The sequence below is a fragment of the Canis lupus genome, chromosome X, assembly GCF_003254725.2.
Source record: "Canis lupus dingo isolate Sandy chromosome X, ASM325472v2, whole genome shotgun sequence".
NCBI lineage: Eukaryota > Metazoa > Chordata > Mammalia > Carnivora > Canidae > Canis > Canis lupus.
In genome coordinates this window covers 119,289,026-119,314,139 of record NC_064281.1, presented here as the reverse complement: position 1 = coordinate 119,314,139, position 25,114 = coordinate 119,289,026, and the positions used below count along the sequence as shown (strand labels likewise).

At 45.5% G+C, this 25,114-nt stretch overlaps 1 protein-coding gene across 7 annotated transcripts in view; it reads right to left on the bottom strand.

The window, feature by feature from the left end:
- The window catches only part of MAMLD1 (mastermind like domain containing 1), a 121,931-nt gene that overhangs the window by 55,210 nt on the left and 41,607 nt on the right, over nt 1-25,114 (bottom strand). For 5 of the 7 annotated variants that reach the window (XM_049107412.1, XM_035711952.2, XM_025460764.3 and 2 more), the window contains one exon: nt 3,005-3,163. In XM_049107412.1, coding sequence (XP_048963369.1) covers nt 3,005-3,100 — 96 coding nt within the window. In that variant the 5' untranslated portion in view covers nt 3,101-3,163. Of the gene's footprint in view, nt 1-3,004; nt 3,164-6,172; nt 6,218-25,114 lie in introns of all 7 variants that reach the window. The other 2 variants (XM_035711954.2, XM_035711953.2) reach the window with 1 other exon arrangement.

Sequence of the window (25,114 nt, the reverse complement as noted above, 5' to 3'; positions counted from 1 at the left end):
GGGAGCGCAAAGGATGGACAAAGTCCCAGAGCTGTTTAGTAGCAGAAGCAAGACTAGAATCCAGCTGTCCTGAGCCCTTAGGATGGTCTTAGGACGTACATCTTCCTACAAGGTGGCTCTCGGTTATTCACATGGAAAGCCCAGGCCTATTTAGAAGACTTCTCCTTTGAGACTGATAGCATTTTTTTTAAACAGACCTTTCCTTGAAACATGTTTTTGTTGTCGTTGCTGCTGTTTGTTTTTTGGCCAAGGACGAGAGAAGCAGGTAAGCTGAGCGTCTCAATCAGATCTCCACGTTAAAGACGCTTGCAGGATGAGGGAGAGTGGTGCCCACAGCCTCCTGGGGCTGGGGCTGGGGTGCCATCCCTGAATGCTAGGGAGCAGCAGGGACAGAGCAAACAGCGGACACGGGAGGTGCGGTTCAGGCCACACTTGGGACGGGCAAGCCCAGCTCCTGCAAAGGACCACCCCCTGCCACTCACTTTCTGGGCCCTGCAATAACTTGTCTGCACGGCAGGTTTCGTGGTGAACCAACAGGCCCTTCTGCATTTAATCTGTCCATCTCTGTCCCTCAGACCACAAACACCCGGGTTGCTGAGATCCTCAGTGTGTGCAGCAGAGCTCCATGTTAGCAGCGGGTATTGTCCTGAGGCTGCAGAGATTTCATGACCATGAAAATCCAGCTGTGCTCAAGAACTGCCCTGGAAAGACACCTGGGTGGCTCAATGGTTGAGCATCTGCCTTTGGCTCAGGGCATGATACTGGGGTCCTGGGATCAAGTTCCGCATTGGGCTCCCTGTGAGGAGCTGCTTCTCACTCTGCTTGTGTCTCTGCCTCTCTCTCTGTGTCTCTCGTGAATGAATGAATAAATAAATAAGTAAATAAATAAATAATCTAAAAGAAGAAGAAGAAGAAGAAGAAAAGAAGAAGAGGAAGAAAGAAGAAGGAAGAAGAAGAAGAAGAAGAAGAAGAAGAAGAAGAACAACAACAACAACAACAACAACAACAACAACAACAACAACTGTCCTGACTGCTGGCTGCTGGCAGCAGTGGCACCCAGCTTGGCCAGACTCTATGCACACCCAGCAGGCCCCACCGGAGGAGTGGGCTCCTTCCACATCATCCCCTTTAGAGACCACATGCATCTTCCCAGAGGATACATGTGTTCTTTACTGCGAAGAGGATTCATCTGGGAGAGTTGTTTCTGGAGCCTGGGACATATTTTTTCAGATCCCCTCAACTGGGGCAAACCCTTCATCTTCTGGGACAGCGTGGAATTTTGGAAACAGTCACGTCACTCAGAGCTAAGGGCAGAGAACAAGGTGTGCCACAGAGGAAGGAGGACTGATTTTGATCAAGCCCAAGGTGTGACTCTAAAGCAATCAATGTGAATTTTTGGCAAGACTTACAAAGGGCTCTAAACGGCCATCTGCAAAGAGATGCCAAGCCCAGAAATGGCGTGAGCAATGGCAACTTCTCCCAAGTGAGGGCACAGGTGGCTGCTCCAAGGGTCTATCCTAAGAAAAAGTCTTCCAGCATCGAGGTCTACACTGATTAAAACCAAAGCAGTTACTCGCTAGTCACACTCTTTTAAAGGATGTTGGTAGGGCTCCTGAGGAGAAGGGGAGGAAGACACTTGCAACTATAACCCCCCTCTCCCTCCCTCCCAGGAACACAAACAAGTGTGAAATGGAGAGAAATTGAAAGTCACGCCCAACTGAATCTGGACTCTGGATGCCTCACCAAGAGGTTTTCCTTCACTGACTCAGTTGTTGACCATAAAAGAGAAGCAAGAAATCTAAAGGGTGATGAGGCTGGACGTTAGAGATTGCCTTCTACGAGATGCCTGCCTGAAGGGCTGGCGATCTGGAGGACAGGCGGCTGGCCAACTGACTGCTCCATGTCTGCCATCCCGTCTGCCATCTCTGTGAGCAGGAACACTGGCAGTCAAAGTCTGCAAACATCTACGTACTCAACTGGATGCCACATTTTCAATACACTGTTGGTGGGAGACAGCGAGGAGAAACAGAAAAGCCAGATTTCAACAATCCCCCCACCCCCACCCCCCACCCCACACACACACCTGTGCACATCTCAAAATCCTAAACTAAATAGAAAGTTGACTTACTGAAAGTGGCTCGCCCTTGGAATCAATCGGAGAGGCCAAGGCCCTCTAGTTATGTGAAATGGCATTACCTCAGAGCCCCGAGCTCCCAGTTCTCTGAACAGGAAGGAAGCAGACCCACGGCTCTATAAGAGCCATTTCCTCTCTGCTGTATTAATTTCAGAGATTAAGTAAGCCACTCCTCTGTGGACCCAATACACTGAGATAACAGCCATTGTGTTTGCTGCAACTCCTACTAACAGAGCTAATCTTGGTAGACTGGTGATATTGCAGGCTTTTTATGTCAAATTCAACTAACCAGTGGCTCTCATGGTCCCTTCTGTCATCCTGGCTCCTAGACTACTACTGGAAGCCCTAACCCTTAGTTTCAGACACATAGATGATGTCTGGGCTCCAAGGGAGAAAAGGAGAAATTTGTTGAGCGGGTTTTTAAAAGGACACCAGAGCCAGAGAGTTGAATGGGAATCTCTTTTTGTGCCCTACTCGCTGGTTTCCTCTTCTCAGTGGCACTAGGAAGCTAATGCAATATGTCTAGTGCCCGTCAGTCCTACAGTTCTGGTTTCTGGTAAAAGAAAAAAAAAGGGATTTTCTTCCCTCACACTCTTCTTTCTTTCTAGTTGAAGGGGGGCAGTGCAGAGATCACTAGGCTGGGATTCCAGATAGATCTTTGGACTATATTTCCTGCTCTTCCAGAAATTTGTAAGGGGCAAGGTTAGCTCATCTCCTACATCTTTTCTAGGTCAGCTTCTAGTTCCTTACATTTTGGGTTGGTTCCCTGCCAACAAGTTTGCACAGAGAATTTCAATAACACATCTTATGTTCAAGTTTAAGATTAGAAGCATTCAACACCCCCCTCCCCCCAATAGCCCATTGTCTGACCGATTCCTGGAGCTTTCTGGGCTCCTGACGATTTCCCACCACGGCGTAATGGGGAACCATGCTCTTGATTACAAGCCGACTTTTCCAGTCATCCATTGTTTGACCTGCAATTTTATTCTTGACTCTCCAAGGCGCTTCCCAAACGACCTAGACACAGGGCTTAGGGAGAAAAAAAGTACACTGTCTTTCAGATATGAAGATGAGACCATTGACCCCGTGAATCACAGACTTTCACTCTGAGCACAGGTTTGGATGGAGTCAGCCACATTCCCTTTTATGTCTCTCTCCCCACCCCACCACCCTCATTGAGCCCCTTCCCACCCCCAGGGATGAGGAGCACTTCTGTGAAGCAGTTGTCTGGGATGAGATAGCAGTCCCTGGCCGTAGGGCAGAGTAGAATTCACTGCTGGAGAGCTGAAGGAGGGGTGGAGAAGAAGCCTGATGTAACTAAAATAACACTAGGCTTAAAGGCAGGGAATGTGGAACTTAGGTCTGGCTTTTTTGTGCCTGTGGTATGCAGTGAGATCGGGGGAAAGACTCTTCTGTTCTCTGACACAAATTTCCTATGTGAAAACCATGGCGGTTGGATCAGGTGATGGCTTAAGGACCCTTCCACTCTGCTAGAGGTAAGCCTTATGGCCCACTGAAGAAGCAGCTCCCAACTCTTGGCCCCATAAACACCCAGCCAAGTGAGCTCACTAACAGTTTATAACCTGACAGTCAGTGAGGGGAAGCAATGGGTGTTGGAAGGGGCTCATGGAACCCTGGTGTACTAGTTTACAAAAAGCTAACCACGTAGATGGTGACCATGTCTACCCCAGTGTAAGCCCTCTGTGACAAATGAGCAGACCTGTGCTAAATCAAGTAAAGTTTTTTTTTTTCATTTCTTTTTGTCTTTCATGGTGTAGACATGAAATGAGAGCTCTGCTAAGGCATTCACATAGGAGGGAAGCTCTCCTTCTTGGAAATCCCCTTGGCTGCACAAAATCAGGCACTAAAATGTCAATGTCCAGACTTCCGCTTCTGGGAAAATGGAAATGTACTCTTCCCATTTTCCCACTGAGTACAACTAAAACCTCTGGGCATTACATTTAAAACCAACATAAGATGACCCCAAAAAAGTGGAGAGAACAAGGGATTTTGGGACCTGAGGAACAATGTTGTAATGAGTTCTTTGGGTTTATGCCTCATAGACCTCAGACATGGACCTGAAGAAGCTGGCAACCCCAAAATGACAATGGACACTTACAAAAAGTCTCCATTAAAACCCTACTCTCTTTAGCTGAAGGACCAGGAAAGGGGCAGTCAACCGAGGCAGAAAACTTTTATATAAGAACTGCTGTAACCCAGCTAAACACCACAGAAAAAAGTGTGGTCCCAACAAGTCCCAACATCAGAGGCCAAGTGGGGGCCTAGACTCCACCCCCACCTGGCAGTAATGATTTCTTTCTCCCAGCCCCCTGCCACCCAGGGTGGTATCAGAGGAGACCTAATAGAGGTTCAGGACCTTTGCCTCTGAACAGTGGTAATGAGTCCAGATACCATCATTGTCCATGTCAGTGGAGATCACATGGGGAATAGTAATGATGCACTCTTACCGATCCCAGCCAGGAATGGTATCAATGGAAGCCTAGTAGGGAGCTAGAACTATCACTACTGCCCAGCACCCCAACCTCCTTGGTGTCATTAAAGGCTAAGTGGAGAACCTGGCAGAAATGAGATGGTGCTCCATTTCCTGTCAAAGCATTGCCAGAGGAAGTCAGTTAAAACCGAAGATCTAAATAAGTGCTGAAATACGGGAACTGTCAATCCAGAATCTTATACCTAGTGAAAATATGCTTCAGGTATGGAAGGGGAATCAAGAGATTCTGAGATAAAGGAAAACTAAACGGATTTGTTAGTAACAGACCCCTCGTAAGAGGATGGATAAAGGACATTCTCTAACCAGAAAGGAAATGATCAAAGAGGGAATTTTGGACACCACCAAGGAAGAATGAACAATGGAGAGAAAAAATATGGGTAAATCAAATAGACTTTCTTTCTCTCAAGCTTTCTAAATAATGTCTGATGGCTGAAGCACCAATTATAACATTGCATGCTGCAGTTCTAAATGTTATGTGGAAGAAACACTTAACACAATTACATTATAAATAGGGGAGGCTAAAGAGGTGGAAAGAGAGTTAATTTCCATACTTCACTCAAACTGGTAAAATATTGACATTAGTAGACTATTACAAGTTATTTATATAAGACACAATACCTAGAATAACCACTAACAATTGCATACAAAAAGATGCTTGCAAGGACACTATACACGAATCAGCAAACAGAATTTCAAAAAATGTTCAAGTAGGGACTCCTGGGTGGCTCAGTGGTTGGGCATCTGCCTTTGGCTCAGGGCATGATCCTGGGGGCCCAGGATTGAGTCCCACAATAGGCTCCCCACTGAGAGCCTGCTTTTCCCTCTGCCTGGGTCTCTGCCTCTCTTCCTGTGTCCCTCATGAATAAATAAATAAAATTAGAACAAACAAAATAAAAATAAATTGGTAGCATTAAGCACTAACTACCAGTAGGTTTACTAAAATGAACATGATCTAGGGCACCTGGGTGGCTCAGTTGATTAAGCAACTGACTTTCGCAAAGGTCATGATCTTGGGGTCCTGGGTTTGAGCCCTGCATTGGAATCCCTGCTCAGCAGCAAGTCTGCTTGTCTCTATCTCTCTTCCCCTTCTCCCACTTATGCACTCTCTCTCTCTCAAATCAATAAATAAAATCTTAAAAATATGAAAATGATTTAAATCTATCAATTAAAAGACAGACATAAGCATGGTGAATAAAAAACAACATGATCCAACTATATGCTGTTTATGAGATGCTCATCTCAAATATAATGATATGAATAGTTTGAAAGTAAAAAAGATGAAAAAAAATATATATCATGCCAATGTTAATAAAAAATAGTAATGAGGTAGCTCTGGTATTAGTAGACAGAGTAAACTTCAGAACAAAGAAAATCACTAGAGACAGAGAAGGGCATTACATAATGATAAAAGAGTCAATCCACCAAGAAGACACAATAATCCTAATTGTGCACACATCAAACAACAAAGTTGCATGACATATGAAGCAAAAATCAAAAGAACTGAAAGGAGAAATAGAAAAACTCACATTTAGAGTGGAGACTTCAACTTCCTCTCCCAACCACGGATAGAACTAGACAGAAAATCAATACAAAGAACTCAACATCATCATCTAAACAGGGTCTAATTGACTTTTATGGAACACTTCACCAAAAAAAAAACCAGTAAAATTTGCATTTTTTTCAAGCACTCAAGGATATATACCAAGATAGATATATTCTAATTATTCTAAAAACAATCTACAGTTAAAGAATTGAGATAGTATGTGGTGTTTTCTCTGACCATAGTGAGATCAAATTAGGAAACAACAACAGAAAATCTCTAAACACTTGGAAACTAAACAACACACTTAAAAAAACTTTCTGAGTCAAAAAGGAGGTCTCAATAGAAATTTTAAAATACATTGAACTGGGGGAACCTGGATAGCTCAGTTGGTTAAGCATCTGACTCAACCTCAGCTCAGGTCTTGATGTCAGAGTCATTTGTTCAATACCCACATTGAGCTCCATGCCCAGCATGGAGCCTACTTTAAAAAAAATACATCAAACTGAATGAAAACGAAAATACAATATATCAAAATTTATAGGGCACAGGTAAAGCTGAGAGGGAAATTTATAGTACTAAATGCTTACAATAGAAATGTGGGAGAAGTCTAAAAACAGTAAGTTTCTAATTAAGTAACCATGAAAAAGAAGAGTAAAATAAACCCAAAACAAAAAGAAGGAAGGAAATATAAAGAATAGATTTTGATGCTGGAATTATATCAAAAACAGAAAAAAAATAATGAAACCCAATGGAGGAAAGGTGGTTCTTAGGCAAAATAATAAAATTAATAAGCACCTAGAAAGACTGAGAAAGAGGAAAGAGGGAAGACACAAATTGCCAACATTGGAATAAAAAAGGGAATATTACTAATGATTCTGTAGACATGTAAAGAATAAGGAAATACTACAAGTATCCATTTTAATTTGAAAATTAGGTGAAATGGGCCAATTATTCTAAAAACACAAACTACCAAAATTTACCCAATATAATTATTAAAGAAATTAAATGTATAATTTTAAAAAACTCCAGAAAATGAGAATTCCAGGCTCAGACAGTTTCACTAGAATTATACCAATTGTTTAGAGAAGAATTAGCACCAATTCCACATAATCTCTTCAGAAAATAGAAGAGGAAAGGATACTTCCCTACTCACTGTGTTACCCTGATAGTAAGAATGAAAAATGTACAAAGAAGACTACAGACTAATATTTCTCAGGCACATAAACAAAAATATGTAACAAAGTTTTAGCAGTTTATGAGAAGAATTATACATTATGATCAAGTCAGGTTTATTCTAGGGATGCATGGCTGATTTGGCATTCAAAAGTCAACACACATTATCCATCATATCAACAAGCAAAGTAAAACAAAAATCATATGATCACCTCAAAACAATGCTGAAAAAGAACAAAATTCGAGGAGTCATACTTTCCAATTTTAAAACTTATTGCAGGGCAGCCCAGGCTGCTCAGCGGTTTAGCGCTGCCTTCAGCCCAGGGCCTGATCCTGGAGACCTGGGATGGAGTTCCACGTCAGGCTCCCTGCATGGAGCCTGTTTCTACCTCTGCCTGTGTCTCTGCCTCTCTCTCTCTCTTCCTCTCTCTCTGTCTCTGTCTCATGAATAAATAAAATATTTTTAAAAAATAAAAATAAAACTTATTGCAAAACTACAGTAATCAAAACAGTGCTACTGGCGTAAGGACAGAAATATATGCCAATGTAATAGACTTGAGAATTCAGAAATAAACCCATAAGTCTATGGCCAATTGATTTTCTAAAAGGGTGTTAAGACTATTCAGTGAAGGAAAGGATAGTCTCTTTAGCAAATGGTGCTGTGACAAATGGATAGTCCCATGCAAATGAATGAAGTTGGACCCCCTACCTCACACAACATACAAAAATCAGCTCTAAAGAGATCAACCTAAACATAGGAGCTAAAACTATAAAACATGTAGTAGAAAATATAAGAAAAAATCTTTATAACATTGGATTTGGCAATGGAGTCTTAGACATGACACCAAAAGCATGAGCAACAAAAGAAAAAAATAGATAAATTGGACTTCAACAAAATAAAAGACTTTTGCACATCAAAGAACTTTATCAAGAAAATAAAAAGCCCACAGAATGAGAGAAAACTATTGAAAATCATATATCTAATAAGGATCTAATATGAATTAGAATGTATAAAGAAATCTTATAACTCAACAATGAAAAGACAAACAACATGATCTAAAAAATGGACAAAAGACTCGAATTGGGGATTTTTCCAAAGAACATATATTTATGGCCAAGAAGCTCATGTAAGGATGCTCAATACCATTAGGCTTTAGGGAAATGCAAATCAAAACCATGATATACCACCTCCCATTCATTAGCATAATTAAAGAAAGGAAAATAACAAGTGCTGGCAAGAATGTGGCGAAATCGGAACCCTTATACATTCCTGATGAGAATTTAAATGTTACAGGTGCTGTGGAAAACAGTTTGGCAGTTCCTCAAAAAGTAAAATGTAGAATTGCCATCTGACTCTGCAAATCCACTCCTAGGTATATATCCAAAAGAATCAAAAATAGAGACTCAAACACTTTTACACAACGTTCTTATGTGCATCATTCATGATAACCAAAAGGTGAAAATAACCCAAATGTCCATCAATGTATAAATGGATAAGCAAATTTTGGTATGACCATACCATGGACTGTTACTCTGCCATACAAAGGAATGAAGTACTGACAAAGCTGTGACATGGATGAACCTTGACAACATTACACTTAAAAGAAGCCTGTCATACGTAGTCTCATGTTGTATGAAATTATATGAAATATCCAGGATAGGTAAAAGCAAAGAAATCAGATAGGTAAAAGCAAAGAAATCAGGATAGGTAAAAGCAAAGAAATCAGATTGGTGTTTGCTAGGGGCTGGGGGGAGGGGAGGATGGCAAATGACTGCTTAATGCATATGGAATTTTATTTTAGGGTGATGTAAATGTTTAGGGCCTAGATTAAGGTGATGCTTTAGTAAGTTGTGAATGGATTAAACGACACTAAATTGTTATGCAACTTTCACCTTTAAAAAAACAGGAACAACAGTAAATACTGGCAATGATGGGAGAAACTGGATCACCCATACATTGCTGGTGGCAATGAAAAAGTCACTCTGCAAAAAAAGTTACTGCAAAACTGTTTGGCGATTTAACAACTAAACACACAACCATTAAATGACCCAGCAATTGAACTCCCAGGTATTTATCCTAGAGGAATGAAGACTTGTGTCCATATAAAAATTTGCAAATGAGTGTTTAGAGTAGCTTTATTCCTAATAGTCAAACAAGGGAAACAACCCAGAAGTCCTTCAATGGATGAATGGTCAGACAAACTGGTACGTGTATACCATGGAATACTACTCAGCAATATAAAGATAGGACTGTTGATCTATACAACAGCCTGGATGAATCTGTAGAGAATTATGCTGAGTGAAAAAAGTCAACCTCCCTTATTTACATCCTGTGTAATTTCATTTATGTAACAATATCAAAATGACAAAACTATAGAAATGGACTGATTAGTGGTTGCCAATGGTTGAGGAAGGAGTGGGTGTGGGAAGGAAGTGGATGTATCCACAAGTGAGTAAAATGAGGGATACATGTGGTGATGGAAATGTTCTGTACCTTGACTGTACCGATGTCAGCCTCCTGGTTATAATATCGTACTATAGTTTGGAAGATGTTATCATTAGAGGAAGTTGGCTAAAGGATACATGGGATCTATTTGGATTATTTCTTTTTCTAAAAAAAATAAGATTTTATTTATTTATTCATGGGAGACACAGATCGAGATGCAGAGACATAGGCAGAGGGAGAAGCAGGCTTCATGCAGGGAGCCCGATGTGGGACTCAATCCCCGCTGAGCCACCCAGGTGCCCTATTTGGATTATTTCTTACAACTACATGTTCATTTACAATGATCTCAAAACAAAAAAACTTCTATTAAAATCATACAATCATATAATTTGATGCGGAGAAAGCACTTCACAAAATTCAACATCCGTTCATGATAAAAGCTCTCAGAAAACCAGGAGTAGAGGAGAACTCCCTCAACTTGATAAAGAATGTCTATAATAAACCTGTGGCTAACATTACACTTAATGATTAAAGAATAAATGCCTTCCTACAAGACTGTTAACAACAAGGCAAGGATGTCTACTCTTCTCACCTCTTATATCAAATCTATACGTTGTACATCTTAAATTTAAACAATGTTGAGTGTCAAATGTATCTCAATTTAAAAATCAAAAAACAAAACAAAACAAAAACAGTACTGGGAAGTTCTAGGTAGGCCATTAAAATAAGAAAATGAAATGAAAGGCATACATGTTTTTTTTAAAAAAAGAAGTAAAACTATCTCTATTTGTGCTTTACACAATTGTCTACGTGGGAAACCTTAAGAAACTTACAAAGAAACTCCTAGAACCAAGAAGAGAGTTCAGGAAAGTCCCAGGATACAAGATGAGTGAATAAAAATCAACAGCATTTATATGTACCATCAATGAATAAATGGACACTGGGATTAAAAATACAGTATCATTGGGGTGCCTGGGTGGCTCAGTCGGTCGGTTAAGCTCTGACTCTTACTTTTGGCTCAGGATGTGATCTCAGGGTCGTGAGAGCCTGCTTGGGATTCTCTCTCCCTCTCCTCCTGCCCCTCCCCCTTCCCCGCAAAATATAATACCATTTACTATTGCCCAAAAACTTGCCAGGTGAAAACCAAGGAAAACATACATGCTGTTTCTTCTATGCTGAAAACTATGCAACACTGATGAAAGAAATCAGAGAAAAGCTAAATGAATGGAAGAATATTCTGTGTTCATAGATTGGAAGACCCAAAATAGTAAAGATGTCAATTTTTCCCCAGTTAATGTACAGCTTTAACCAATTCCTGTCAAAATCCCAGAAAGTTTTTTTTTTAAAGATTTTACTTATTTATATGGGAAAGAGATAGAGATAGAGCATGAGCAAGGGGAAGGGCAGAAGGAGAAGGAGAGGGAGAAGTAGACTCCCTGCTTTATGGAGTCTGACTCAGGGCCCCATCCCAGGACCCTGAGATCAGGACCTGATTCGAAGTCTGACAATTAATTGCCCGAGCTACCTATGTGGCCCAAAATCTCAGCAAGATTTTTTGTAAATACAGATAGGATTATTCTAAAATAGATGTAATAATATTCCAAAATTAAATGGAAAGGCAAAGGAAGTAGAAGGGTGGAAACCATTTTGAAAAAGAAGAGTAAAGTGGAAAGAATCAATCTACCCGGTTTTAAGACTTATAATATACGGCTGCATTAATCAAGATTATAGTGGTATTGGCAGAGGGACAGACACACAGAGAACTGAAATAGATCAGAGAACCTAGAAAAAGACCTACACAAATATGTCTAACTGATTTTTGGCAAAAGTGCAAAAGCAATCCGGTAGAGGGATAATAGCTTTTTTTTTTTTTTTTTTTTTTTTTTTTTTTTTTTTTTTGATAATAGCATTCTTAACAAAGCGTTCTGGAGCAAGTGAACAACTGTAGGCCAAGAAAAAAAAAGAACATCAACCTCAACTTTATCCCTTACACAAAAATTAACTCAAAATGGACGGACCATGGAGTTAAATTTAAGATGTCAAACTATACAAGTTTCCAGGAAAAAGGAGAAAATCTGTAGGATGTAAAGCTGGCAAAATGTTCTTTCTCAAATTTGATATCAAAAGCATGACCCATAAGAAGAAATATCGACAAGTCCGACCTTATTGAAAATAAAATCTTTTTTTCTGTGAAAGGCTCTGTGAATAGGATGAAAAAACAAGCTACGGACTGGGAGTAAAGATGTACAACTTCTGATAAAGGACTAGTATCTAGAATATATAAAGAATCTCAAAAAAAAAAAAAAAGAATCTCAACACTCAATGGCAGGAAGACAAACCAATACCCAAGAGAAAATGGGCAAAAGACATGAAAAGACATTTTACTGTCAAGTTTCTGTGGATGGCAAAAAAGCACATTCAAAGATGTTCAATATCATTAACCATTAGAGAATTACAAATTAAAACCGCAACGCGATACCACTACATACCTATCAGAACAGCTAATCTGAAAAAAAAATGATCATAATAGCAAAAACAGGTGAGGATGTGGAGAAGCTGCTGGCAGGAATGTCAAATGGCAGAGACTCTCTTCTAAAAGTAAGCATGCAAGTGTCACAGGACCCAGCAATTGGGCTTTTATCCCAAAGAAATGAAAATGTATGTCCACACAAAAGAGCTGTAGTGAGACTCAAAACAAAACAAAACAAAACAAAAACCCAACAACAACAAACCCGTGGCAATAACAATTTCCTGGTTTTGATATTATACAACTGTGATATAAGGTATGACCACCGGGGCCTCTCTACCACGCTTCCAATTTCCCCTGAATCTGTAATTACTTCAAAATAAGATGTGAACTGCTATTCAAAACGGATGTCAATGTCCAGATCTAGGGGGACACTGATTCTTCTCCTTGCTTCTGGGACATGTCCTAAGTAGCGATACTTTTTAAAGCAACGTACAGAAGTTTGTACAGATGTTTTTTATTCTTTCAAAAACAATCCCCACCCAAATCTTCCTTGAGTGTTTCGGGGGCCAAGCCCGAGGCCTTGGCTGTGACCTCACTCAAATATTAGGGTTTGGGGACAAAATGGCATACGATGTACAAGGCACCCAAAGAAAACTGGAATTAAAAAAGAGAGAGAGACCCCATTTACCGTAGAGGCCACCACTAACTCCCTGGCCCGGCATCTGGAGCCCGTGCAGGGGACGGAGGCCCGGATCTTATTGCAGGGCTGGCAACACAAAACCTATCGACATCAGACAAGCTACCCATTCAGCTCTAAAGAAAAAAGGCAAAAAAAAAAATGCCACTTTTGCTTTTAAAGTCTCCACTCCACTGATTTCTTCTCCTGCCCCTTTGTGGCTCCCAGCAGCCAACGTAAAGGGGACAAGAAGGGGCGATGGCTGGAGCTTCCAGAACAAAGGCTTGATTCTCTGGGCTGCAGTAGCAGCTTACTGGCCCAGCAGCACATCAGCACACTTGGGTATTGGCTGGACCCAGGGCTGGGGAGCGCAGCCCACAGAGGAGGCACTGGCAGCTGGTCCCCACCTGGAAATTGGGCCAAGTCAGAAGGGGTCTCCCTCGCCACCCAGCATACCAGCTTCGGGCCATGGTCTCGGTTCCCCTTTCCCTCTAGATGAACCTGGGCCTGGGAAACAGCCCTTGGGCAGACCTCTCTGTCTCCAGCAGGGCTCCGCTGCCTTTCCACCCCTGCCTAGGTTCTTCCTCCCCGGCAGTGCCCAGGAGCACCTGCTGGGGAAGCCTACCCACCTCAAGTAGAAAGAAACCAACTCCCAGCAATTGTTCTTACCCAAGCACCTCCAGGACTGTAGGTGAACCCCACAGCCATGTGCCACACCCACTTTGCATTTCATTCCCACAAATCCAGGTACATTCAACTTTGTGTTTCGTGCACATCTATGTTTGGCTCTCATACAGGAAGAAAACGCTCCCCATCCTCCAATACGTGGCTGCGCCAGGGAGATGCGTCGCTCTCTGACTTTGTAGCCTGTGCCCGTGGGGATGAGCGTGGGGCAAGAAGTGTCCTCAGACCTCAGCTTCAGAGCAGAGGCCTGTGGGCAGTCTCTCTTTCCCCCCTGGGCTCTAAGCACATACCTGGGAGCCCCTGGCCCCCCACATCCAGAGCTCCGAGGGCACACTGGTACCTCTGCGGTTATTGCTGGCTCACCCCTCCCCGCCTTAGCCATGCCTCTAGCACCTGATCTCTTGCTTCCCAGGCCTGCGGACTCAGCCAGATGCCTGATGTCCACCTCCAAGTGACAGTTGCAGCCAGCTTTCCCTTGTGGCCACCTGGCTGCAGGCATGACAGAGGAAGGAAACCAGGAGCCAAGTTAAAGGCACTTGGCAAGGAAGGAAGGGGAGTGCGAGGATATTGCTGGAGCAAACTCGCAGGCCTAAAATCTTCTTGAAAAGCATGATGAAGGGACGCCTGGGTGGGTCCAGTTGAGCGTCTGCCTTTGGCTCAGGGCATGACCCAGGGGTCCTGGGATCGAGTGCTGTATCAGGCTCCCCGCAGCGAGCCTGCTTCTCCCTCTGCTTATGTATCTGCTTCTCTCTGTGTCTCTCATGAATAAATAAATACAATATAAAATAAAAAAGAGGGATCCCTGGGTGGCGCAGCGGTTTGGCCCAGGGCGCGATCCTGGAGACCCGGGATCGAATCCCACGTCAGGCTCCCGGTGCATGGAGCCTGCTTCTCTCTCTGCCTATGTCTCTGCCTCTCTCTCTCTTCTCTCTCTCTGTGTGTGACTATCATAAATTAAAAAATTTAAAAAAAAAAAAGAAAAAAAAAAGAAAAAGAAAAAGAAAAGCACAAAGGAGTTCTGCTCCCTTCACCCCCACAATCCCTGCCAGTCTGGTCAGGAGCAGCCTTGGGCTTGGGACCCAAAGGTCCCCAGCGTGCTGTACTACGAAGCCCAGTTGGGTGCCTACTTCTCAGGCGTAGCGACAGACCTGAATGTGTCTCATCCGAACTGCTTCTTCCTCTGTGTCCCCTGGGTGGGGTGAGTGGGGTAGGGGTGAGGAGATAGGCACTGCTCAGCCATTCCCAAGGTGACCGCTGAGGCCATGACACCCCTCTGAGAGGCTTCAGGGTGTTGGGCTGATTTTTGGTCAGGATTGAAGACATTCACTAGGAGAGCCCTCGGTTTTCAAGGGTGCAGTTCAGCCCCCAAAGCAAAGAAAGAGCCAAGAGACCTCCAGGTTTCAAATGGGCCTGCGGGTGAACACATCTGCAAGGTTGATGGGTAAACGGATTCAAATCTGTTTTCAAACATGTGCGCTAGTGCTATAGGTTGAATGGTGCCTCCCTCCCGTATTTCAGAAGGAGGCTTTGTTCGCAGACAGGGTCATTGCAGGTGTCAGGACTTAAGGTGAGGTCATCCTGGAGTGTGGTGGGCCCCTAATTCGGGGTGACTGGTGTCCTTATAGAAAGGGGAGGGAGAATGTCATGTGCAGACTGCAGTGACACTGCCACGAGCCAAGGAACCACCAAGCTCTACACGTAAAAGTAGGAACAGGTCCTTCTGTGGCCCCCTCAGAGGGAGTGCAGCACTCCTGACACCTTGATCTCAGACTTCTACCTTCCAGGGCAGTGAAGAAACAGGCGTGTGTGGTTGAAGCCACCCCATCTGTGGAATTTTGCTATGGCAGCCAACAAGCTTGGACACCAGGGACAAAAATGTTTGTGTGGGAAGGTGCAAGTGACGGCAAGGACGGGCCTGGGTCCCCAGCAGAGTACACTCACTGGTTACTCTGAGCTTCTCGGCTCACTGGGTAAACGGTGATCTCTCATTAAGATGACTAAGTGCTGGAGTGTACAGAGCCCAGGACAGTCTTTGGCTCTCGGCACTTGGAGAACCCCCAGTTCTGTACTCTTATTTCTCTGCCCACCCGCCTAATCTGAAGCCAGGGGTCATCCTACCTCTCCCAGGTGGCTCTGAACCGGAGCACCTGATCCCATGCTTTGCTCATGGCAAACAGTTTGTACAATTTTGTAGACAAATTGTGGCGGGGGAGCAGGGTGAGGAGCACAGGTGGGAATGGAAAAGAAGCAAGGACCCGAAGAGAAGGAAGCTCCTCTGGTGAAGAGTCCCGTGGCTGAACGGCTGGCTGCATACAGACCAGGGAGCTAAGGCCACTCGTCCCCTCCAGACTTCCAGGCCGGATGGACGGTGGGAAGAAGTGTGGGGCTGCTGGTAGGCGGAGAGCACCGCACGAAGAACAGATCTAGGGGCTCACTGCCATTAGTCACGGCCACCTCGGGCGCTGATCACAGCAGGTCACCCTGATCTGGAAGGTACTGCTAACTATTCATAATTACTATCTTCCACTAACAATCTTGGTATTAAGCTGTGCGTCAGTCAAGTCAGATGCCCTGGTCCAGCAGGATTCAGACCTGGTAGGGGCAGCAGAACCTGGGCTAGGGACAGGCAGATCAAGGGTTAGAGACCAGACTTTCTTTTCTTTTTTTTAATTTTTTTTTCTTTTTTTAAACCTGTTTTGAATTTTTTTGTCATTTAAATTCAATTTGGCAACATAAAGTGTTTAACACCCAGTTTTCAATATCAGTACAGGCAGGACTTTGGAGCCCATGGACAGGCCCTGAAGCAGGAAGGCCAGCTCCTCAGTCATGAGTTGTGGGGCTCTGGAAAAGCTGCTTAACCTTTAGGACTCAGGTTCCTCATATGTAATATGCAAAGTTCTCTACAGAAATATAACAGCTACCCATGGGCACCCACCATGAGCCAGACATCAGGCTTGGCAATTTACACAGCATCTCATGGCTATCTCCAACATCCCTACAAGATACACATGAGGAACTCCCTTTGTGTCCCCATCGCCCACGGCAGGGAGTATTTGTCTAACATCAGGCTCCTCTGTGGTCTGTGAGCTCTCCAAGGGCAGGGAGCAGGCCTTACATGTGGCTGCAGCTCTCGAGGTCAGAGCACACACAGGGTGGATGGATCTGTTGGATGGATCCACAAAGTGGGTTCAAGCCTGGGTGGAAGGCTGGACTACAGCCCTCGACAGCAGTCCCTCAGCCTAGAGCCTTGAAAACTCGGTGCGTTGGAGCCCACGTGTCCTCAGGAACGCCTAGCACATTCTTCATTCTGTGCATTTAAAAGGACTGCTTTGACAGCATGAAGAGCTGCAAGGCAGGTAATTATAGGCCCGTGCTAATAAATAGATCAATATTCCAAAACACCACTTTTGCTTTTTCAAAGTTGATTTTCAAAAGCCCCAAGTGATGTGGAAAAACTGGGATCCTCAAATACTGCCGGTGGGAATGCAAAATAGAGCAGCCACTCTGGCAAAGGGCTTGGCGGGTGCTGAGCAAGTTAAACACAAAGTAGCTACAGGATCCAGCAATTCTGCTCTTGGGTGTATATCCAAGAGAACTGAAAACATGGCCACACAATAACCTGCACAGGAATGTTCACTGTAGCACTATTCATATTAGCCAAGAGGTCTACACAACCCCAGTGTCCACCAACTGGTGAATGGAGAATGTGGTCCATTTGTTAGATGGGATGTTATCCAATCACAGAAAGGAGCAAAGTGTGACACATGCTATAACATGGAGGAACCGTGAAGTCCTGATGCTAAGTGAAAGATGCCAGGAGCAAGAGACCACCGCGTATCCTATGATTCCGTTTATACGAAATGTCCAAAATAGACAAGTCCGCAGAGAAAGAAAGTAGATGTGTGCTTGCCCAGGGCTGTGGGGAGAGAAGGGGATGTGGAGTGAGGGACACCGGGTTTCTTTTGAGGGTGACAAAAAAGTTCTAGAATTAATGGTGAGGACGGTTACACGTGTCTGTGAATACACTAAAACTCATGCACTTGTACAATTTCAGAATGAATTATATGCTGTATGAATTATATACAATCAAGCTTTTTTTCTATATATAAAGCCCAAAATGTTATCACTCCTTAATCTAACTTGGGGTTTTAGAACGATGTTCCTTTTAGACAAAGGATGAATCATCTTGCTAAGTGTGTGGAGGAAAGAAACTTTATATCTTCTACTCTTTTTTTTAAGTTTTTATTTTAACTGTAATATTTGTTTCAGGTGTACGATATGGTGAGTCAACACTTCCTTACGTCACCCCACCCCGTGCTCATCACAACATGCGTGCTCCTTAATCCCCACCACCTGTTTCACCCATCCCCACCCCCAGTCACTTCCCCTCTTGTGCCCATCAGTGTGTTCTCTAGAGTTAAGAGTGTTTCTTTGTCTGTCTGTCTGTCTCTCTTTTTTCCCTTTGGTCATTTGTTTTGTTTCTTACATTCCACATATTGTGAAATCATATGGAATTTGTCTTTCTCTGACTGATTTCACTTCACACGATACCATCTAGCTCCATCCATGTCGCTGCAAATGGCAAGCTTTCATCCTTTGTTATGGCTGAGTAACATCCCACTGCATATACACACCACCTCTTCTTTGTCTCTTCTTCTATCCTCTACTCCTAGTAAGACTGGCTCCTTGTGGAATGTGATGTCAATGGGCCTTTTCTCCTGTTGCTGGTGACCTTTCCCCAGTGACCCACATCATTAGTAAAAAAATAAAAACAAAAACAAAAAATTAACCAAGTTGATTTGGAAATGATCTCTCAACCTCTGGTTGATTATACTTTTGACATGACCCTGCTGCTCCCCAGGAACTCCCCACTCTGCCTCCTTTTGGCTTTGGGATATCATGCCACTGATGTTAAAAATGCCCTCCTCAACCATAAATCTGCCCCTCACCCCACGTCTGGGTGTCATGTGCCACTCAGTGACAAATCTGCTTGGGGCTGGGGCTTCCTGGCAGGTACAAATGTCCTGAGGCCCTACATGGAGGGCCCAGATGGCAAAATCCTGCCTCAAGGAGCTAAGACTTGTTCAGACCAACCAGTTAGCTGAGAGCCCTGTTTCTCCATTGGAGAAACCCTCCCTGCAGTGGATTTGACTCTGAGACTGAGCAGTGCATGAGAGCCACCCATCACGGCAAATGGAGAACCGAGTTTTCTGGAACATGAGGACACCAAGAAATTAGGGCAGACCAAGACAGTCTTAACGGCCGTGATGACAATGCTGATCTTGTCACATGACTGGCTGCAGCAGGACTAGCCTGAGAGTTGATATGAGGCCAAGTTTTGTCAAGGCCTCATTTTTTTTTTTTTTTTTACTGGACTTGTTCGGCATTATCTTTTCCTGTTGCACACACTGCACACTTTGAGAACTGAAAGAAGCCCTGGGATTTAGCATAGTGGTCCAGAGGCCAGGCTCACTACATGCTGGCTCTTCCATGTGTTGAACACCTAGAAAGCCAAGTTTCCCTAAGCTTCTCCATAGTCGACCACTAAATCTGGGGTGGGTGTTGGAGGGTGATGGGAAACCGCTCCAGTGTCATCCAAGAGGCCAGACCATCCCGCTTCCAGGTTGTTACACGAACATGTGCACACGCAGACACAGCTGCACACAGTTGTACATGCGCACAGAAACACAGACACACACACACGTGGTCACGCATGCGCACACACACATAGGGATGCTGGCACCTATACATACAGAAACACACACAGGCACAGGTGCACACAGCCGCATGTGCATATGGAGCAGAGATACGCAGACACAGACACATGTGCACAGAAACACATAGATACACATGCACACACACATATGTACACACACACAGATTTCCCCCCATCCCTGGCCCAGGGAAAGCACTCCGTCTCTAAGCTGCGGATGCCCCCCGGCAGTACTGGCGGGTGCCTGGCCCTTCCACCTGCCAGCTGTGTCCAGCAGTGGCGCTTCCAGCGGTGGCCGGCGGAGGGAAGAGAAGCGCGGCTGCCACCCCCACCCCCCGGCCCCGGCCCTGCCTGCCACTTGCCTGAAGGCATACACTCAAGCAAGGTTCATTTTCCCCTGAAATGACAGCAAAAACAGTGCTGTCCATGGACTTGTCCTCCAAGCGTAACTGGCCTAGGTGCCAGCCGTAACCACAGCCAAACCCGGCACGTGAAGGTATGCAGCATGCTGTGAGCTGGTGGCCCAGGAGACATCACAGGCGGAACAGGGGAGCCGGGGGACCCGGGTTCCACGTTCTTCCTACAAAAATCACTGGACCTCCGTGAGCCTCAGGCTCCTCATCTGCAAAATGGGACTGATGCCCTTTGCTCTTCAGATGAGAGCCTGGGGGACGGAGGGACCGGGGACGGGGGCCAGGCAGCCCCTTCGTACGATGCAGGAAATGGAGCAAGCCACTGTGCTGAAAGAAGCCGTGTCTTTTTGTGCCCCCTCTTCTATAGTAGAGCTCGGCTGCAATCCTAGAATGTTAGCACTGAGAGGGGAAGCTAGAGATTATAGTTACAGAGAGGGAAACTGAGGCAGAGCTTTGTCTAGGATCACGGGATCGACAAGTGGGGGGAGCAGACACTGAATCCCAAGTCAGGGCACCACGGCAGCCTCCCAGGCCATCCACGACCCTGTCTCTCTCCCGAGTGTGACCCTGCCGGCCAAGGCCGATGGGCAAGCCTCTTCACGCCTCTGGGTTTCACCCGCTCTCGACACCCTAATGAGTCTGGCCTGAGGACCCTATGAGGCTGGGTAGCCGGTACCACCTTTATCTACATCCACTTTCCTCTACGGCGGTCCACCTGTTCTGACTTCCCAGCCAGAGCTACGGGAGACACCCCAGGTTGGCTCCAGACTCCCAGTGGGGCTGGGAGGAGCTTGAGGTCCTCTCTTTCTGCATTAAACCCAAGACTTGTGGAATCCCCACCAACACCCCCCCCAATTCTAAGCAAGGCAATGTGGGGATCAGAGCCTTAGACCACTAATTAGGACAATGCTCGAGAATTCTTCATCCCCTTCAGAGCCCGAAGTGCTCTAAAAAGAAAGTGGGAGGAGACAAGGCCACAGCTAAGAGGAAACATGGGCACTTGTCATCGGGCATGGTGAAGAGGTGTCCCCGTACATTTGCACCCACGGTCCAGCTCCATCTCTACTGTGGTGGGTCCAGCTGAGAAACCTACCTAAGGAGGTGGATAGATAATAGGAGGGAAGGGGACTTAGTCAGTGGCCTGTAGAAACAGTGAGAGTTAAAAGAAGAAACAGAACAGTCATTTCTTTCAAAATAAAGACTATTATTAGGCCAGAAAAGATCTGTGGAGAGCTCATGCTTAAGTTGTCTTCGTTAACACATTCCACTCTTTTTTTTTTTTAAAGATTTTATTTATTTATTCATGAGAGATGCCGAGAGAGGGGCAGAGACACAGGCAGAGGGAGAAGCAGGCTCCCAGAGGGAACCCCGATGCAGGACTCGATCCCAGGACCCCGGGATCATGATCTGAGCTGGGGGCAGAGGCTCAACCGCTGAGCCACCCAGGCGCCCCCACATTCCACTCTTCAGATAGATTGAAGAATAAGACAGAAAAACCCCCCACAGTGTTGCACTCACAGACCACATGTAGAAATCTCATTTGGTGGGAGAAAAATGTGCTTTCAGGACTTATGATGATGAAATGAATTCTCTCTGTTCTTGGAAATGCTTCTTTGCAAATATTTTTGATATTATTTCACAAATGAAAGAAAACAGGCAAGGCTGCTACCCCCGGCGTTGGAGGAAACAATCTAATTTTCAAGATACTTATCACGACTTGGCAACAATGGCTCTGGTTTCCAAAGAAAGTGGGAAAATTGCTGTGCATTTCGGAAATGGTTCCCAGACACTTCCCTCCGAGGACACGGTCACCAAGACGCATAGGAGCCGGCGTGACGGATGCATGCAGTCAGCAGCCACTCGCCAGACGGCGTGATAAGCAGGCAAGGGCAACGTCCACCCAAGCCAGCTTCTGGCCTCCCAGAGAGCTGAGGGGGAAAATCGCTTTCGTAGGCTGCCCTGCTCGATCACAAGAGTGAATCCTCCCAGTCCAGACTCCCCAAGTTGATTTCTGTTGCCAGTCCCATGCCACGATCGCTGCCTTAGCCAACACGAAGCCGCACCACTGTGACCTGCCACGGGCAATGGAGAGGGGAGCCCCGAGCAGACCTTAGATGCAAGGCCCTTGACACATCTCAGAAGCCCAAATGCTGAGACCTGAGCGCATAAAGCATCTTTTCTTGATCAAAACTGTCTTGCCTGAGACAGAAAAAAACAAACCCGTGCCGTCGGCTGGGGCTTAAAACTGTGGAGGCCGCATGCGCTGCCGTGTGCTAGTTCCCCAGGAGGACCAAGTTTCAGGATAATGACTCGAGCCCTGCTTCAGGCTTAGGCTACCCTGCTCAGGGGCCCCAACTGCTCCGTTCACCTGAGGAGGCATCCTGAGCCAGCCAGGAGGCATGCAGGTCTAGCTTCTTCTGAACCCCACTCTACCCCCTGCATTTGTTCCTTCTGGACTGACCTCTTCCCAACCCGAATCAGCACCACCTCCACAGCTTCATGAAGTCCTTGCTCTAATTCCTTCAAGGGGAGATATTAAGTGCAGTTTGGGATCAAACGCAAATGTGTGTTTCTGGAGTTTAATGGGTTCAAACGGTTAGAGCTTGGAAGGCATGCCGCTAGGGCACAGTACAGAGCCACAGAGCCCCAGGCTCTTCAGTGGTGTGTCACCAAGTTCGGTCCTTCAAGTGTGCATGTAGTTGGTTAGGAATTCAGAAACACGCCAAACAAACACTTCTGTGCCAAGACTTTGCAGTTCATTCATCCCATCAGCTGTCCATTTATTCATCTAAGCAAGCTGCCTATGTCATCCGGATTCATCCTTCCTCTTTTTTCTTATACAAAAAAAAAAAAAAAAAAGGATGGGGGAGTTGTACAGAAGGTAGTTGAAAAGAGACAAACTTCGTTTTCTACTGCAACAAAGTTGAGGTACAGTAAAGTCCAGGTAGCCATATAACCTTGGTGTGTCCAAAAGGCATTGTCTTAATAATATTTGCCTTTTAAAATGGTTAAGAAGCCTCTGGTGGTTTCTGGAATTCATTTCATATCCATTTCAGAATTGCTGCTTTTCTTTGCTTTTTGCTTTTTTAAAAAAAGATTTATTTCAGAGACAGAGAGAAAAAGGGGGGGCAGAGGGAGAGAATCATCAAGCAGACTCCCCACTGAGTCAGAACACAACGTGGGGGCTGCATCCTACAACCCAGGAGATCACGACTGAGCCAAAACTTAGACTCGGACGCTCAACCCACGGAGCCACTCAGGTGCCCTGAAGAAATTGCTTTTTATGAGAGAGTATCTCTGCTGAGTTTCTCTGGGGTATCCGAAGTTAGAGATGGAGGAGCCCGTCCATCTACAAAGGCTGATAGGGTCTCTGCTTCCCAATAAAATGTTTTCCAACTCTTGAAGCATCTGTCAACATACTCAGAAGAATGGGAACGAAATGAACCCAAGGCTCGGCAGTCAGAGTCCTGCCTGGGTGTTTATGCAAAAGCTCAGAAGTTGGAATCTGGAGCCCTGGGTTCAAGTCCCAGCTTCGGACGTTGCTGGCTGCATGCATCTAACTGTGAGCCCTGTTATCCATCTGTCTCTCCAGCCACCGCGCTGGCCACCCTACTTGTCTGTACCCCCGATGTGAACTGAATTCCAAGCTCCAGGGGCCAATGTGGCAGCACCTCCACCATCGCACCTGACGGGCCAACGTGCGCACTGCAGCCTAAGATCCTGGTGACACTGCTGGCAGGCCCAGCTCACTGCTAATTATGCTGAGGTCATGGTCAATTAAAAAGTCCCTGGGATCCCTGGGTGGCGCAGTGGTTTAGCGCCTGCCTTTGGCCCAGGGTGCGATCCTGGAGACCCGGGATCAAGTCCCACGTCAGGCTCCCGGTGCATGGAGCCTGCTTCTCCCTCTGCCTGTGTCTCTGCCTCTCTCTCTCTCTGTGACTATCATAAATAAAAAATTAAAAAAAAAAAGTCCCTAGTTTTTTGCAAGCTTCGATTCCCTCATCCTACACTTGGGCAGATGGATCCACAACTCAAACGTTGGACCTGCCATTTGTCTGTTAAATTTCCCATGACAATTTCAGGCTCGTGAAGGTCTCTTGAGATCCCAAGTTCATGCTACGGGGACTTCATCACCCTCTGGGATGATGGCAGGGGCAAAGGGCAGATCTGGGGTTCACTGAGGAATAAGTGAAACTGGCCAATGGAGAGCCTGGGGACTTGCCTCTAGAATTCCTTCCCCGAGGGAGTACATTCATCCATTACCCCTGGCCTTGGGATTCAGTCCTTTAATTGGTTACACAATCACATAACTGGGCTGTAAACAAGGATTTCACAACAGACGCTGCCAAATGCTTTGCTGAGGTTTAAAAACGCTTGCTTTTCTCTGACCTACCTGCCCAGTAAGCAATTCCAATGGACAAGGAGCCTATTCTAACACAACAAGCTGCTCCTAATAAACTCATGTGGCTCCGAGGCAGTGTGTGTGGAGGTCCCCACTCCTTCTGCTTTTGTCTCACACTCACTTTTTTGTTGGCTTCCTTTCCTCACTCACTTTCCCTAATAGCACGTTCTATGGTTTTTCCAGGAAGCCACACCACGCTAACTATAGCTGCACAAGAGATCCAGCATGGGGAACTTCTTTTCTGGCAGTTTGGAAGCATGTGCCCATCTGGTGGTTTATGGTTCCTCTTTGCAGTTGAGTATGTCTCCTTAAAAGTCCGTGATGAGGGTTCACGGGCTTGTTAGCAAGTGTTCTCCCCTCTGCAACTGGCCAGTTGGCCCCCCGGCTCACAATCCCTTCATCTGTCCTGGTCTCCAAGTCTAGCAGAGCCCATGGATCTCTGCAGGATGAGTCTATTCGCGGTCCAGGAACTCCAGGCTGTAGTGTTTCTTCGCCACCACCTCTCTTTTGGGGGCACACCCCTACTCCAGCCCTCCACCCTTGACTTCGATGCATCTCGGCTGCTTCCATCAGATGCTGCTGCCTCTCTGGGCGATCTGGAGTCTTATCCTTGGGGCGATGAGCTCTAAACAATTGTTTCTTGCATGTGGAAGAGGGTTTTCTCTGGTCTTCCCCTGTCTCATGCCTTTCTTCTCATTCCTGACCCAGTCTTCCGTCGGAAAGCGCACCTCCAGAACAAACTCATAAATGTCCAGGGGAGCTTGTTAGGCATTGCCCTGGACCGCCCCCTGCCCGCCTTCCAGCGATGGCTGAGTGGCAGTCACTGGATTTCCCGAACAGGAAGCACACGACACTTGTGCAAAAGGGAGGGATCTGAGAAACACCGTGTGAGAGAAGCCGAGCGGGGGCAACTGAGTGGTCGCTGAACAAAAAGACATCTCAGATGAG